The following is a 14,904-nucleotide window of genomic DNA, read 5'->3' as shown; positions in this document are numbered from 1 at the left end:
TTGCTTCTCTCTTGCAGCTTTCAGAATTCTGTCTTTATCTTTGGCATTTGACAGTTTGCTTATAATATGGTGTGCTGTGGGCCTGTTTGGATTTATTCTGTTTGGAGTTTGTTGAGCATCTTGGATGTATATATACATGTTTTTCATTAAATTTGGGAAGTTGTCAGTCATCATTTATTTGAATATTCTTTCTGCTACTACTTCTCTTTCTTCTTCTAGTACTCCCACAATGCATATATTATATGCTTGATGGACGAATAGGTTCCTCAGGCTCTGTTCGCTTTTCTGCCTTCTTCTTTCTGCTCCTCAGATTTGATGATTTCAATTGTCTTATCTTCAGGTTCACTGATTCTTTCTTTTGCCAGCTCCAATCTGCTGTTGAACCCCTCTAGGGAATTTTTATTTTCTGTTACTATGGTCTTCAGCTCTGGTTCCTTTTCATAATTTCCATCCTTCTATTGTTATTCTCTGTGTTCGTTTTCCTGATTTCCTTTAGTTCTTTGTCCATGTTTTCTTTTAGCTCTTTGAGCATATTTAGGATCATTTTTAAAAAATCTGTGTCTGGTATGTTCCAGGTCTGATCCCCCTCATTGATTGTTTCTAATGTTTTAATCTTCTCCTTTGCCTGAGCCATTACTTCCTGTTTCTTTGTATCTTCTTTTTGTAATCTTTTGTTGAAACTTAGACATTTCAGTATTTTAATGTGTTATGTCTCTGGAATATAGGCTCTGAAGTGTCTGTTCCTTAAGCTTGTGTTCAGCTAGTATTGTGACAGAGCTTTCTATGAAAGCCAGGAGTTGACAAAAAAAAAGAAGGGGAAAAAAACCTCTTTCCAGGTGTTTGCAGATTTACCTGTGTGAGTGCTGTCTTTCCAAACTTATCCATACAATGAGTTTAGAGAATACCTTGAAGCCAAAGTGTAGGGGCCTCTCTAATGCTTTCTCTGCATGCATCTTGTCCTGTGCATGTGGCCCTAGGAGTTCTCCCATTTACACAGATATTAATGTCCCCTCGTCCCTAGGAAACAGTTTCTTCATGATTCTGGACACTGCACTCTCTGTTCTACAGCTATCAATCCTTTGCCTCTGGCAACCCAACTTGACTGCCCTCCCATAGCATTCTGAATGAGAGCTCTGTGAGCTCTGCCTTCTACATGCAGGGCAAGTTATGGGGTGGCGAGCCTGCAGTGAGTGTCCTGGTTCAATCCCTCAGGCCATCACCAGACAAATTGGCCAGACTAAATGCTCCCAGTATGTGCACAAGGGTTACTCTGCCGCTCTAGAACCAGGACCATGGATCTGCACTGGGAGTGTGGACCAGCTCCATGCTGAGTGAATGAAGGGATGGGAGAGGGATCAGCCAGGGTGCCATGAGATCCTCCTGCGTTTAAGTTACCTTTTTCTTGTTTCAGTGCTCACCTTGTTACTGTAATATACTAACTGTTTTCTGGAGCTTTGAAAAAGATGTTTTTGCCAGTTCTTGCTGTTTATTCAGAGTTTCTGTGGGGTACGGAGCCCTGAAGCCTCCCCACCATTTTTATTGGGGCGGGGCTCAACACACTTTTTTTTGACATTGTTTATTTCAAATGATACTTTCTGAGGTGTAGAGGAGATGAGTGATGTGTGTTGATAGGAGCCTTTCTATATGGTATATCATTAAAATATAGCCCTTGAACCTTAATTCTCTTCACTGCCTTAGAAGTGAGTCATTTGTAATGTCTCACAAACCCCTATCAGTCATCTATCCTCCAACTGGCATCCACACCCACATACTCTGACTTCCTCTTTATTATCATGGATTAACTGTATGTGCTCCTATCCAAAATCAAATATCTACTTACATGTTAGATTCCATCTCTTCTTGGATACTAAAGAACATCATTCTAGCATCTCGCACAATGATTCACAAACCTTTTGGTTTCAGGACCCCTTTACGCTCCTAAGTTACTGAGGACCCCAAAAACTTTTGTTTATGTGGATTATATCTATTAATATTTACTATATTAGAAATTAAAATGGAGAAGTTTAAATATTTATTATTTTATTTTTTAAATAATAAAAACATTACGTATTAACATAATTGTCATTTTAAAAAAAAAACCTGTATTTTCTGAACAAAAAAAATAGGAAAATGGCATTGATTTACATTTTTGCAAATCTCATTAACTTCTAGCTTTATAAAAGACAGCTGGATCTTTTGCTGTATGTTTGGTTGAAATATGAAAATTCAGTCTCATACATATTGGTAGTTAGAAATGGAAGGTATACTGTATTGTTTGATACTGCACAAAAACTCACATCACAAAAGTCTTTAAATACTGGGAAGCTCAAGAGTTTGTGGTGGGGGGTACAAGTTTTCCAAATTTATAATATACACCTGAAAGCTAGAATTTTATCATTGGTAACAAATATTGTCAGTTTTCCATTAAGACTGAAAATAAAGACACTTGGTACAATAGAATAGCTCTTTGTAGATTCTGTTGTATTTTCTAGATAATCATGTAATCTGAATATAAAGACAGTTTTACTTCTTCCTTTCCAATCTGTTTGTCTTTTTTTTCTTGCCTTATTGCACTAGCTAGAAATTCTAGTGCAGATGTTGAATAGAAGTAGTAATTCTAATGACTGTATTTTTTAATTTTTAGAATTTCTAATTTGTATATCTTCCAAATCTCACTGATCATTTTATATTTTCTAATTTCTTGCTCATATTATATTGTATCTTTTATTTCTAAAAAATTAAACATTTTTTATGTTGTGTATTCTAATACCTGAAGTCCTTGCATGTCTAATTGTTCTTTCTTTTGGTATTTACATTTACCATGTGATCTCTACTGAAAATCTTTATTTCTTCATGTGGTTTCAGTCAGTTGTTTAGTGTCCCTTCCTTTCAGCCTGTACAGTTCCCTTTAGCATTTCTTAAGGACTGATCTACTGGTGGTGAAGTCCCTCAGCTTTTTATTATCTGGGAATGTTTTCATCTCCCCTTCATTTTTAACCTCCAGGTGTTTGTGAATTTTCTGAGTCTCTGATGATTATTGACTTCTATTTGTATTCCATTGTGGTCAGAGAATTTGCTTTGAATAATTTCATTTTTTTTTAAATTTATTGAGCCTTGTTTTATGTCCCAGCCTATGGTCTATTCTGGAGAAAGTTCCATGATCACTAGAGAATAATGTGTATCCTGGTGATTCAGGATGTAATGTTCTATATATGTCTGTTAAATTTCTCTATATCTCTCTCTCCTTTCTTTGTTTCTCTGTCAGTAGGGCTCCCTTTAGTATCTGAAGTAGGGCAGGTCTTTTATTAGCAAAATCTCTCAGCTTTTGTTTGTCTGTGAAAAATTTAAGCTCTCTGTCAAATTTGAAGGAGAGTTTTGCTGGATAAAGTATTCTTGGTTGGAAATTTTTCTCTCTCAGAATTTTAAATATGTCATGCCACTGCCTTCTCACCTTCGTGGTGGCCACTGAGTAGCCACTACTTAGTCTTATGTTGTTTCCTTTGTATGTGGTGAATTGCTTTTCTCTTGCTGCTTTCAGAACTTGCTCCTTCTCTTCAGTATTTGACATTCTGATCATAATATATCCTGGAGTGGGTTTATTTGGATTTATTCTATTTGGAGTTCACCTGGCATTTATGCTTTGTGTATTTATATTGTGTAGAAGGTTTGGGAAGTTTTCCCCAACAATTTCTTTGAATACTCTTTCTAGACCTTTACCCTTCTCTTCCCCTTCTGGGACACCAATGAGTCTTAAATTTGGACGTTTTATTTTATCTGTCATATCTCTGAGATTCATTTTGATTTTTTTGATTTTTTTCTCCATTCTTTCTTTTGTTCTTTCATTTTCCGTTCTGTGGTTCTCGAGGTTGCTGAGTCGTTGTTCAGCTTCCTCTAGCCTTGTACTATGAGTATCCAGAATCTTTTTAATTTGGTCAACAGTTTCTTTTATTTCCATAGGATCATCTGTTTTTTTATTTACTCTTGCAATTTCTTCTTTATGTTCTTCTAGGGTCTTCTTTATGTCCTTTATATCCTGTTCCATGCTCTTCTTCATGTCCTTTATATCCTGCCATGCTCTCGTTGTTTGTCTTTAGTTCTTTGATTAATTGCTGCAAGTACCGTCTCCTCTGATCTTTTGATTTGGGTGTTTGGGTTTGGGTTATCCATACCGTCTGGTTTTTTCATATGCTTTAAAATTTTCTGTTGTTTTTGGGCTCTTGGCATTTGCTTTACTTGATAGGGTTCTTTTAGGATATGAAGGATTATTCAGAAACCAATTTCTAATTTGTCAGATCTATAGCTTGCTGGCATACACTTTCTCTAACTAACCAGCAGATGGTGTCCACGAGTCACCTATTCTCCTCAAGTCAGTTCTCCCCAACTTTGTCTTTGTGGTGTGTGGGGGTCTGATTCTTGTGGGGTCCAATTGATGCCCAAGTTTGGGTGTGTTTTTGGTGCTGTCTGCCCTGAACGTGGGGCATGTGTCTGAGCGGTTAGGGAGGCAGGACAGCTTTAGTAATCAAACCTCCCAGGTGTTCCCGGAGATTTAAGGCTGTTGCAAGAGCCTAAACCTTCATTTCAGTCTTGCCGCAGATTGTCTCTGCTGCTGACCCGCAAGTCCTTGGTATTGGCGTAGGGTCCCTGGGATTTCTGGGTGGGTTCCTCTTCCCAGCTGTGCCCTTCTAGGGCCTTTGCTGAGGGAAGGCTGTGCTACGTCACAAGTGCGCACTGTCCCTCAAGGGAAGCCCTGGGCCGCTGGGCTATGCAGTGGCGTTCCCAGCCTACTGTAAAGATGGCTGAATGGTGTGTGTTAATTTCCCCCTTATCGCACAGCTCCACCTTCCCAGCTCTGGGACAATTAGGTGTGGGTGTGCAAAAGGCTGTTGTCCACACCCAGTATTGTGGCGTGTGTGCGGTATTGCCGGAAACACTTCCCGTCACACTGGGTCGCTTGGCGTGGCTCTGAGCTGTGGCTCCGGTGCCAGGCAGGAATGTTCCCAGCTTGCTGGGAAGATGGCTGCAAGGGGTGTGTTTTTTTTTCCCTTTTTGGCTACCCTCTGCCCTCCTTGCTCCGCGACAACTAGCAGTGGGTGCGTGAAAGGCTATCTTCCATGCCAGATATTGAGGCGTTCGCACAGCTCTTTCCTGCCACGCTTCACTGTGTGGTTCTCGCTGCCGTATATGCAGCCGCTTTTGGGTTTTTTTAAAAAAGAACTAGTCCGCCTCCAAACACCAACCCACAGTTTCCCCACACCACAGCGTGGCTGCCAGACATTCAGCAGGCTCACTCACTCGTTTCAGAACGCCAACTCCCGGTTTCACCAAGTGCACAGTCGCTGTGGATTCAGCAGATCTTGTCCAGCTGGTGCATTGCTGGAACTGGTGTTCTGGGTCACTTTCTGGCCTCTATCTAGTATTTTTCACGGAGGTGTTTTTTTGCCCTGTCTCTCCTAGCCGCCCTCTTAGGTTCTTCCCCAGTTGTTCTTTCTTTTGATTCTCATTTATGGTGATTGGTTTTGATTGGTTTCACATTAATAATTCTAAAATGTGAGTTTGTTTTGTTAATCACAATCTGTGGAAATACTGAGGAGCCTAAGTGGATGGCTTTTGGAGAGGAATTGTGTTTTATTTCTGCCTCGTGCCCCAGGGTGCCACCAGCTGTGCTTACTTAAGTTAATTTCTTGACTTGGGGTTTCTCAGACTATCTGGGCAGAATATATTTGAATCTCATACTTGCTTAAGGAAAGGACTGGAGTAAATAATTCCCAGGGAAAACTTCCACTCCCACTCACAGCCCCCCAGAATCCAAGGCTGAGACCAAATGAGCTAGGTTACCTTACTGTCCCCTTTTCTGGGTAAGTGGGTTTTTTTCCTGGCCACCCTTTTCACTGGGGTATAGCTCTTCAAGGGCTCTAGCTCTGAGTGGGAGACTCAGTCCACCTCCTACCTTTATGGACCTGAGGCCTTGTCTCCTGTCCCCCAGGCTGCCATCAAAATCTAAAGCTCTAGTTCTGGATACTGGCAGGTTTCAGGCTACCTTACCACTTTGGTTTGCTGCTCCCTGTATACAGGGTCTTTCTTGGGTAGCCGGTGATTTTTCAGAATATTAATTTGCCGTATAGCCAAAAGCAGATCTTTTTTATAGCCATGACCTTACTGCTGTCTAATTTGCCTTCATGTCTCCCAGTTGCTTTCCTCCACTTCTCGTTCTTGTTTTCTCCTAGATTTCTCTATTTATTTCCCTTTCTCATCCTTGCTTTCTTTCTGATTATGCATTCTTCTGTCACCTTTTCTAGTTTTGTCAGTCTTGGGCCCATTGCAAGCAAACATTTCCAGAACAAATCTGTAGTATGTTAGTGTCAGAAAAAAACAATAAGGTCAATTACTCTCAACCTCATTTATAACAGAAACTGAGACCCAGATAAGTTGAGCAATTTGCCTGGAGTCATGCAGTTCCCCTGATAAAGCTGGAATTAGAATCCTGGGCTCCTCATTCCTAGTTCAGAGCTCTTTCCACTGTGAGTTCTCTTGTAATTTGTTTTTTTTTTTTTTTGATTCTGCTTAGGTTTTGATTTGCTATTTATATGTCCTTTGTATGATCATTAGTGTTGATCCTCTTAAGTACTTATTTCCTAGGAGGCAAAAGCCAGTGATTTCTTTGGTGTTCTGGAATACCGTGCATGCTTCTAAGGTTGGAGATGGTGCCATTCATAATAAGCTTCCCTTCTAAGGTGTCCCATTATTCACCCCACTCATCCTTTAGGGAAGACCTTAGGAAAGAAAGAAGCCTGTTACCTCAATTGGGTCAGAAACACTTAGCATACATGTTATAACTAAGCAGCTCTGTCCTAGATACCAGGGATTCAGCAATTAATGAGAGACAGTTCCTGAGCCCAGGAGATCACTTTCTGTTTGGAGGAGAAGACAGACAGGTATTGATTTCAGTGATACTTGTTAAGTGTTACTGTGTTGCTGTAGAGGTTATTCCAGTATTGATTTCAGTGATACTTGGTAAGTGCTACTGTAGAGGTTTTTTCAGGTGCTTTAAGAGCACAAAGAAGGAGTCAATTCAGTCTTGGGAGGGTGTAGTCAGGAAATGCTTCCTACAGTAGGTGATACACGAATTGAGTCTTAAGGGATGCTGGTAATCAGTCAAGATAAGAAGGAAAGGAAAGATGTTTAAGAAGAAGATCTTATGTATGCAAAGACGTAAAGACATAGAACAACATAGTGCTACAGGGAATCATAAGCAGTTTTGTGTTTTTGGATAGCATAATGTGTGAAATGGAATTTGCCTAGATGACCTGGAGAGGTAGGTAGGGGCCAGTTCAAGGCAGGTCTTGGAAGTCTGAGGAGCTTGGTCTTTGCCCTTAAGGCAAAGGGGAGTCCCTGAAGATTAAAAGCAGCTCTGCAGTTTAGATAGGTGTATCATTAAGGCAATAATGTGAAGAATTTCAAAGACACAAGTTTGGAAGCAGGGAGACCAGATACAAGGCTCTAGCAGTACTTTAGGCTAGAGGTAATGAAGGTCTGACTGTGACAGTGGTGGTAAGAATGGCGAAAGAGGAAGTGGAGAGGTGATCAGGGGATAAGATGATAGGATCTGATGACTAATTTGGGGGAAGAAGAAGGAAGAGTTCACTTGATTTGGCAATAAGGAAGGCCGTTATGAACTGTAGAGAAACAAAAGCCAGATTGTAATGTGTTAAGGAGTAGATGAGAAGTGAGGAAATACAGTTGGATATGGGCTCTTTCAAGAAGTTTAGATAAAACAGAGAATGCATAGTATTTAGCAGGGACTTTGAGGTCCACTGACTCCTGTGTTGGTTTCCACAAACCCTATTCTCCCTCTCTCTCAGCTCTTTTCTCTTATCATTTTTTCTTGTGACCTTTGAGAACTCCTCTTCCTCTAGTGTGTCTCAGGGCTGCATCCGTAACTCTTAGCTCTTCTCACTTTATGTGCTCTCTGTGGATGAATCTTACCTAATCATACCTTTAAACACCAAAGGTATGCCCAGATCTGTATTTGCAGCTCGGTCTAGTATCTAGTTATATGTTGGATTTCTCTATTGATAAGTACTTGAGGTTCCTCAAATGCAGCATGTTCAGATCTGAATTCATTATCTTCCCCTACTCTAAGCCTGCTCCTACTCTTGTGTTCTCTGTTCTGGTTAGTGATAGCCTCGTTCATCTAGTTACTCAAATTATTAGTCTGAGAGTCAAACATTTCTCTTTCTTCTTTGTCCTTCTACACTGAAACAATCACCAAGCCCTACTAATTTTGCTTATGTCTTCTCTTTCCCCTTCCCTCTTCTTCATCATTGCCTTTATCATCTATTGTCTGGACCATTGCAGTAACTTTCCTGCCTCAGAACTCCTCAGGGGTGATTACTTTGAAATCTCCTTCATGCTTCTGCCCAAAAGCGCCTCCTTACAGGATGAAATCTAAGCTTTTACCCTGGCTTACCAAGTTCATTATGAATTAGCCTCTTCCTACCTTTCCAACTTTGTCTCATGTCATCCCAATGCCCTCTTGATCCTTCTGGCCTTCTCTGCCTCCATCCCTAAAAGTAGCTTTCTTTTCAGACTTAGCTTAGGAGCTACCTCCAAGAAATTTTTCCTGACCATTTTGGTCTATCCCTCATGTCACTTTTTTTTACCCCCTCCCCAACTACAAGCCAAATAAGTTCCTCATTGTATTTCCACAATATTCTATGCATATTTACCATGGTATGTACTTGTTATTTTAATTATTTGTTTAAATGTCTGTTTCCTCCCCTAGTCTGAGTTCATTAGGACAGGTGCTGTATTGTACTCGTTTTCATTCAGTGCCTATCACAGTGCCTAGTACTTATTAAGAATTCAGTCAATGTTTGTTTAATGAATGGATAAAGTATGAAATATGGACATCAGCTAAGAGTGAGATGGGCCTTAGAAAGTGGCAAAGGTTTGCAGTAGTGGTTGAAGAGTCAAAGAAAGGTCTGAACAAGGACTAAGGAGGATGAATTACATATTTTGTCCCTTTGACTCTATTGCATATGTCTTAAATGTTTTCACATGACTGCCTTACTTTTCTCCCTGTTTATTATATTGTGAACTCTTTTTTTAGAAAGTGACCAGTTCGGGGTTCTGGCTGATTAGTGTGTCTTTTTTGATTGCAGATCCAATGGATTTGAACAGAAGCGCTTTGCCAGGCTTGCCAGCAAAAAGGCAGTAGAGGAACTTGCCTATAAGTGGAGTGTTGAGGATATGTAACTTCTGAAGCTGTGGGGTAGCTGTGGGTTATGATGGTGGGAATAGGACAGCCAGACATCCAGCTGTTAACAGTCGTCTATGCTATTAATTAGGGCCCACACGGACCAGCTACTTCAGTGCCAGTGTTGACCCAAGAAGATTATTTGGGACCTGATGTTTGGACTGAGGCATCTGTACTTTTCAGGTGTGCCAACACTGATTGTGTTGGCTTTCAGAGGGAGCATTGATTTCTCAGTGCCCTGGGGTTTATTCTTGATTAGGATTTTTCTCCTTTTTTAATTAAATAAACATACGTTTATTTTTTTAAAATCATTTTCTTAACTCGTATTCTGTTTCTGGGAAGAATCCAAGGTAATATTGAACCCCCTGGGGATCCTGAGGGTAATGGGTAGATTTTCCATTAGCCTAGAAAGCAATGTGAATAAAAACTTTTACAGTGATAGATTCTTCATCTGAGAAAACAAGAATAAGTTCTAAACTAGACTTAGGAATAGACTCATGAATATTTGGAGACTTGGTGTATGATGAAGATAGCATCACAAATTAGTGGGGAAGAGATAGATAATGGTGCTCAAATAATTGACTTATTATAGTGACAAAAATAAAGTTGGATTCCCTATCTCATATCATGTAAAACAAAAACAAATCCCAGAGGATTAAAGTCCTAAATGAAAGACAAAATGATAAAGCTAATAGGAAAAAATGGAGAACGTCTTTGTGACTTTGGGTGAAGATAGATTTCTTAAATAAGATCCCCAAAGCACAATCCTTAAGAATGGATAGATTTGAACTTCAAAATTAAAGATTTCTGTTTGACAAAGTATCCCATAGTTGAAGCTAGAGATGGGTATGGATCTTGAGGAGACAATATTTTTTGTGTCTAGAAATGACAAATGATTGCATATCTCAGGGATTAAATGTAGAAAGAACTCCTGCAAATCAGGAAGGGGGGAAAAAAAACAAATAAAAATGGGCAAAGAATATGAATAAATAAAATCAAAAGGGAAAACCAGAATGGCTAATAAGTGTATGGAGAATTTCTCGATGTCACTAGTAATTAGAGAATTGCAAATTAAAACATTAATGAGTTTCTACTTTATATTTATTAGTTTGGTAAACAAGTAAGAGATGAACTTTCATGGGGAATGAAAACTCAACGAGTTTCAACTGGTGCATCCATTCTATAGAACAGTTGAGTAGCCCCTTGTGAAATTAATATTTGGAATGCAATATAGCATAGTTTTTAAGAGTGCAGCTCTTATATACTGCCTTAGTTTGAATCCCAGCTATGTTATTTGCTAGCTGTGTGACCTTTGGTAAGTCACTTCATTTTTCTGTGCCTTAGCTTCTTTATCTGTGAAATGGAGATAGTATCTACCTCATAGGTTTATATGTGATCTTGGAACAGTGCCTGGCACATAAAAAGTATCACAAAATTGTTAACTGTTTTTATTGTTATAATTATCATTGCCAAGTGTGATAGCCAGTTTCCAAGATTGCCCCCAATTCAAGATCTTGTGTAGTTCCCTCCTACAATGAATAGGGTTGACCTGTGTAACCAACTGGCCATACTGGAAATGACAGTGTGTGACTTCCAACGCTTGGGCATAAAAGACATTGGAGCTTTTGCCATGTACTCTCTTGGATCACTTGCTCTGGAGGAAGCCAGCTACCACATCATGAGGGCACTCAAACAGCCCTCTGGAGAGGCCCATGTGGAGAGGAACTGAGGCTTCTCATCAATAGCACCAATTTGCCAACCATATGAGTGAACCACTGTGGAAGTGGTTCCTCCAGCTCCATTCAAGCCTTCAGATGACTGCAGCCCTGACCAACAGCTTGACTGCACCCTCATGAGATGTCCTGAGCCAGAATCATCCAGCTGAGCTGCAAAGAATTCTTGACCCATAGAAATTGTGTGAGATAATAGATTGTTGATTGTTTTTTTAAAAATGGCTTTATTGAATAATAATTCACATACTATACAATTTATCCTTTTAAAGTGCACAATTCATTGTTTTTTAGTATATTCAGGGAGCTGTGCAATCATCATCAATCAATTTTAGAACATTTTTATCACCTCATAAATATAAGAAGCTTTGTACCCATTAACAATCACTCCTCATTTCCTCCCCAAACCCCCCAGCCTTAGGCAACCACTACTCTATTTTCTGTCTCTGTAGATTTGCCTGTTCTGGACATTTTATATACATGGAATCATATAATATGTGGCCTTTTGTGTCTGACTTCTTTCATTTAACAGAATGTTTTCAAGGTTCATCCATGTTGTAGCATGTATCAGAACTTCATTCCTTTTCATGGCCAATTAAAATTCCATTGAATAGATATACCATATTTCATTTATCCATTCATGAATTGGATATGGACATTTGAGTTGTTTCCTCTCTTTGGCTATTGTGAATAATGCTGCTATGAACCTTTGTATATAAGTTTTTGTGTAGATGTATGTTTTCATTTTGAGGAACTATGCAACTGTTTCTAAAATGGTATGAGAATTCTGATTTCTCCTTATCCTTGCCAACATTTGTTATTATGTGTTTTATTGATTATAGCCATCCTTGTGGATGTGAAGTGGTATTTCATTGTGGTGTTTATTGTGTTTCCCTAATGGCTAATAAGGTTGTGCATCTTCATATATCTCCTTTGGAGAACTGTCTATTCAAATCCTTTGTCCATTTTTCAATTGGGTTGTCATTTTTTTGTTGAGTTTTAAGAGGTCTTTGTAAATTCTGGATACAATTTTCTTATCAAATCTGGTTTGCAAACATTTTTTCTCATTCTGTGGATTATTGTTGCTATATCCTTCATAGAAACTTGCACAAATCCGTAAACATGTATAAGGATGTTTATCTATGTATAGGTTGAGTAGCAAGAAGTTGGAAGTAACTTAGATATCTGTCACTAAGGGAATTGATAAGTAAAATGTGGTATATGCATATGATAGAATATTATAAAAGCAGTGCATGCAAATTGTTGGGAACTTAGTAGCTACATGATAGACCATAAGTGAAGAAAATAAGGAACAGTGAAATCCATGTAGTAAAAATCAGCTAACTAAATTAAACACACAAAGCAACATTCTTTTTTCAAGGAGGATATCCACCTTAACTCACTAGAATAGTCTGTAGGGGGAAATAGTGGGAACTAGAATGGGGAATGAAAGTGGGAAAGGGGCCTCACGTGGATGAAAATGATAGTGGGCCAGGAACTGAGGCACTGCGATCGACTCAGCTCTGTGCACCTGAGGCCCTAAGCCCAGGTGTGTGCACATACACACACACATACGCACACGCACTCTCAGCGATCCAGAAACAAGGTCTTGCTCTAATGGAATTGACGCTTAGTACCTATATTAGGGTAGGCGAAACTGCTCTGACAGACTCCACAGGTACTGTCTTAGCATAATGCGAGTTGTTTCTCCTCATCATGTAACGTCCAGGGTAGCTTCAGGTTGGGAAGTGGAAAGTGAGTGCCATACTCCAGGCAGTCATTTAGAGACCTGGCTGAGACAGCAGTTCTGCAAGCTGGCAGGGTTGCTGTGGGCACTGCCATTCTAGTGAGTTGAGACAGTTTGGACGATTGTGTGGCAGATGTTACGGGCCAGCTCTATAGAAGAGGCTCACATTTCCTCTCACATTCCGTTGGTTAGAACTTACTTGCATGGCTGTAGTGTAACGCAAGGGAGCCTGAGAAATGTAATCTGCATGCCCGAAGAGGGGAAAAACAGATTTTGTTGAACAGCTATCATCTCTGCCACAGTATTCACTTCTCAGACTGCTGAAGCAAGACTGTCCTTTTTGTAGCCATTGAAACATAAAGGGATTTTGAAGTGATTTTGAGATCTGAAAATCCCAAAAAGACTCCCTTCTCCAACTGGAGAGTATCAGCCGGGGTCACTACCAAGTTAGCATGCCTCGTTCCTAACTAGCTTGTGATTGTCAGAGAAGAACTTAGGCAAAGCTGAAATTGTGTCTAGAATCAGCATTTGTGAGATGGAGGACTTTTAAAGAGGAAACAAACTCAGAAAATAAATCTAAGGTTCTACAGTTAGTGTGTGGCAGAGTTGGGACTAGAACCTAGCCATTCTTTTCTCTATGGCACACTGCCTACCTGGGCCTTTGGCTTCTTGCTTGTAAACATTGCTTTTTTAATGCCCAAGGTTAGGACATTAACTGAAAAACTGCTGAAACCCAAATAAAGTCTGGAGTGTAGTTCATAGTAAAATAACAATGTTAATCTCTTATTTTACAAATGTCCATATGTATGTAAGATGTTAACATCAGAAGAACTGGGTAGAGTATACAGGGCTCTCTGTATTGTCTTTACAACTTTTCTGTAAATCTAAAATCATCCCCAAATAAAAAGCATGTTTTAAAAGAAAGGCCCCAAGGGATACAGGCTCTGGACAATGGATCTTACTCTTTACCACTTCTAAGATTATATTTTTGTATGCTATTTTGCAAGCCAGCCCCTTAAACGTCCTTGGGTAGAAGTAGCAGTGAGTACATTTAACTCCTGGCTCCTTGTCATACCCCTTCTGCACAGTAGGGTTTTGTTCCCATATGGGTCAGGTTTTAACCCCATTTTTGTGGAGCCCCACGATGTTTTTTTTCTTAGAAACAACTTACTTTAAAAGGCCCAGAGGCTTTGGAAGTCTTAAACCACACATTTTTATTCTTAACAAAATAATTTATTATCTGTTTTTAAGCAGACTGAGGTGGAGGGGAAGCAGATAGATGCTATTCCGGTGAGTTTTGTGTTTAGTAGGCATTGGTGAAAATTTATAAACTCCCTCTCCTCCAATTTCTCTGCCTTTAGGTGTGAGAGCACTGCACATCTGTAGGGCAGAGAGACCCCAAGCATGTCCAGTTAGTAGTTGACCGTGATTTCTGACTCTGGCTACTAGGGGGCAGTGTGATATGCCTTTACTGGACTGGGGAAAGTAGGGCCTGGATTTTGCTCACTTCTCAGAATAATAGACCTTAGAATCTCTCAAGGATGTATCTTGCTAAATTTAGTTGCATATTACTCCACTTCTTAGCCCCACCTTAGCTCCAGAAACAAACACAGTCCTATCTCCAATATGATAAAGTTTTCCAGAGAGAGACCTGGCATTTAGATTTCAATCATAATTTCTATTACTTGGGCATTGGAAACCTCTCTAAAAGGAAGTGTTTTTTTTTTCCTTCTTGTAATCCAATTCAGACCCTCTTGCTCTCCTTTCTATCCTATGCCTATTTGTCTACTCTCAAGTTTAGATTTAAGAAGCAGTGAGCAATACTAAAAACCACTGAATTGTATACTTCAAAAGGATGAATTTTAAGGTGTGTGAATTACATCTCAGTTTAGATGCACACACAAAAAAAGTAGTGAGCAGACTCTCTGGCTTAAATAGAATATAATCAATTGATGGTATTGATTTGGGAAGCCTTGATGCTTTGCCATTGGTTCATTGGTAAGAGAGGAACACTGATTTTTCCCTCAGGACTTCTGACCTTCTAGGATGCATACTCACCCTTGCTCAGTTACCATCAAAGAGCACTAGGTTAGGGTTAGGTGTGGCTGGAAAGTCCCAGGGAGAAAGCTGAGTCTAGGCTGAGAGGTAGCTAGCTATGAGATCTCAGTTTT

At 39.7% G+C, this 14,904-nt stretch overlaps 1 protein-coding gene across 3 annotated transcripts in view; it reads left to right on the top strand.

The window, feature by feature from the left end:
* The window catches only part of BUD13 (BUD13 homolog), a 35,236-nt gene extending 25,669 nt beyond the window's left edge, over window positions 1-9,567 (top strand). For all 3 annotated transcript variants that reach the window (XM_037841534.1, XM_037841533.1, XM_037841536.1), the window contains exon 10: window positions 9,162-9,567. In XM_037841534.1, coding sequence (XP_037697462.1) covers window positions 9,162-9,255 — 94 coding nt within the window. In that variant the 3' untranslated portion in view covers window positions 9,256-9,567. The remainder of the gene's footprint in view (window positions 1-9,161) is intronic.
* Window positions 9,568-14,904: the final 5,337 nt, after the last annotated feature.

The sequence above is a fragment of the Choloepus didactylus genome, chromosome 6, assembly GCF_015220235.1.
Source record: "Choloepus didactylus isolate mChoDid1 chromosome 6, mChoDid1.pri, whole genome shotgun sequence".
In the NCBI taxonomy this organism is placed as follows: Eukaryota; Metazoa; Chordata; class Mammalia; order Pilosa; family Megalonychidae; genus Choloepus; species Choloepus didactylus.
This window is presented reverse-complemented; position numbering and strand designations above follow the sequence as displayed.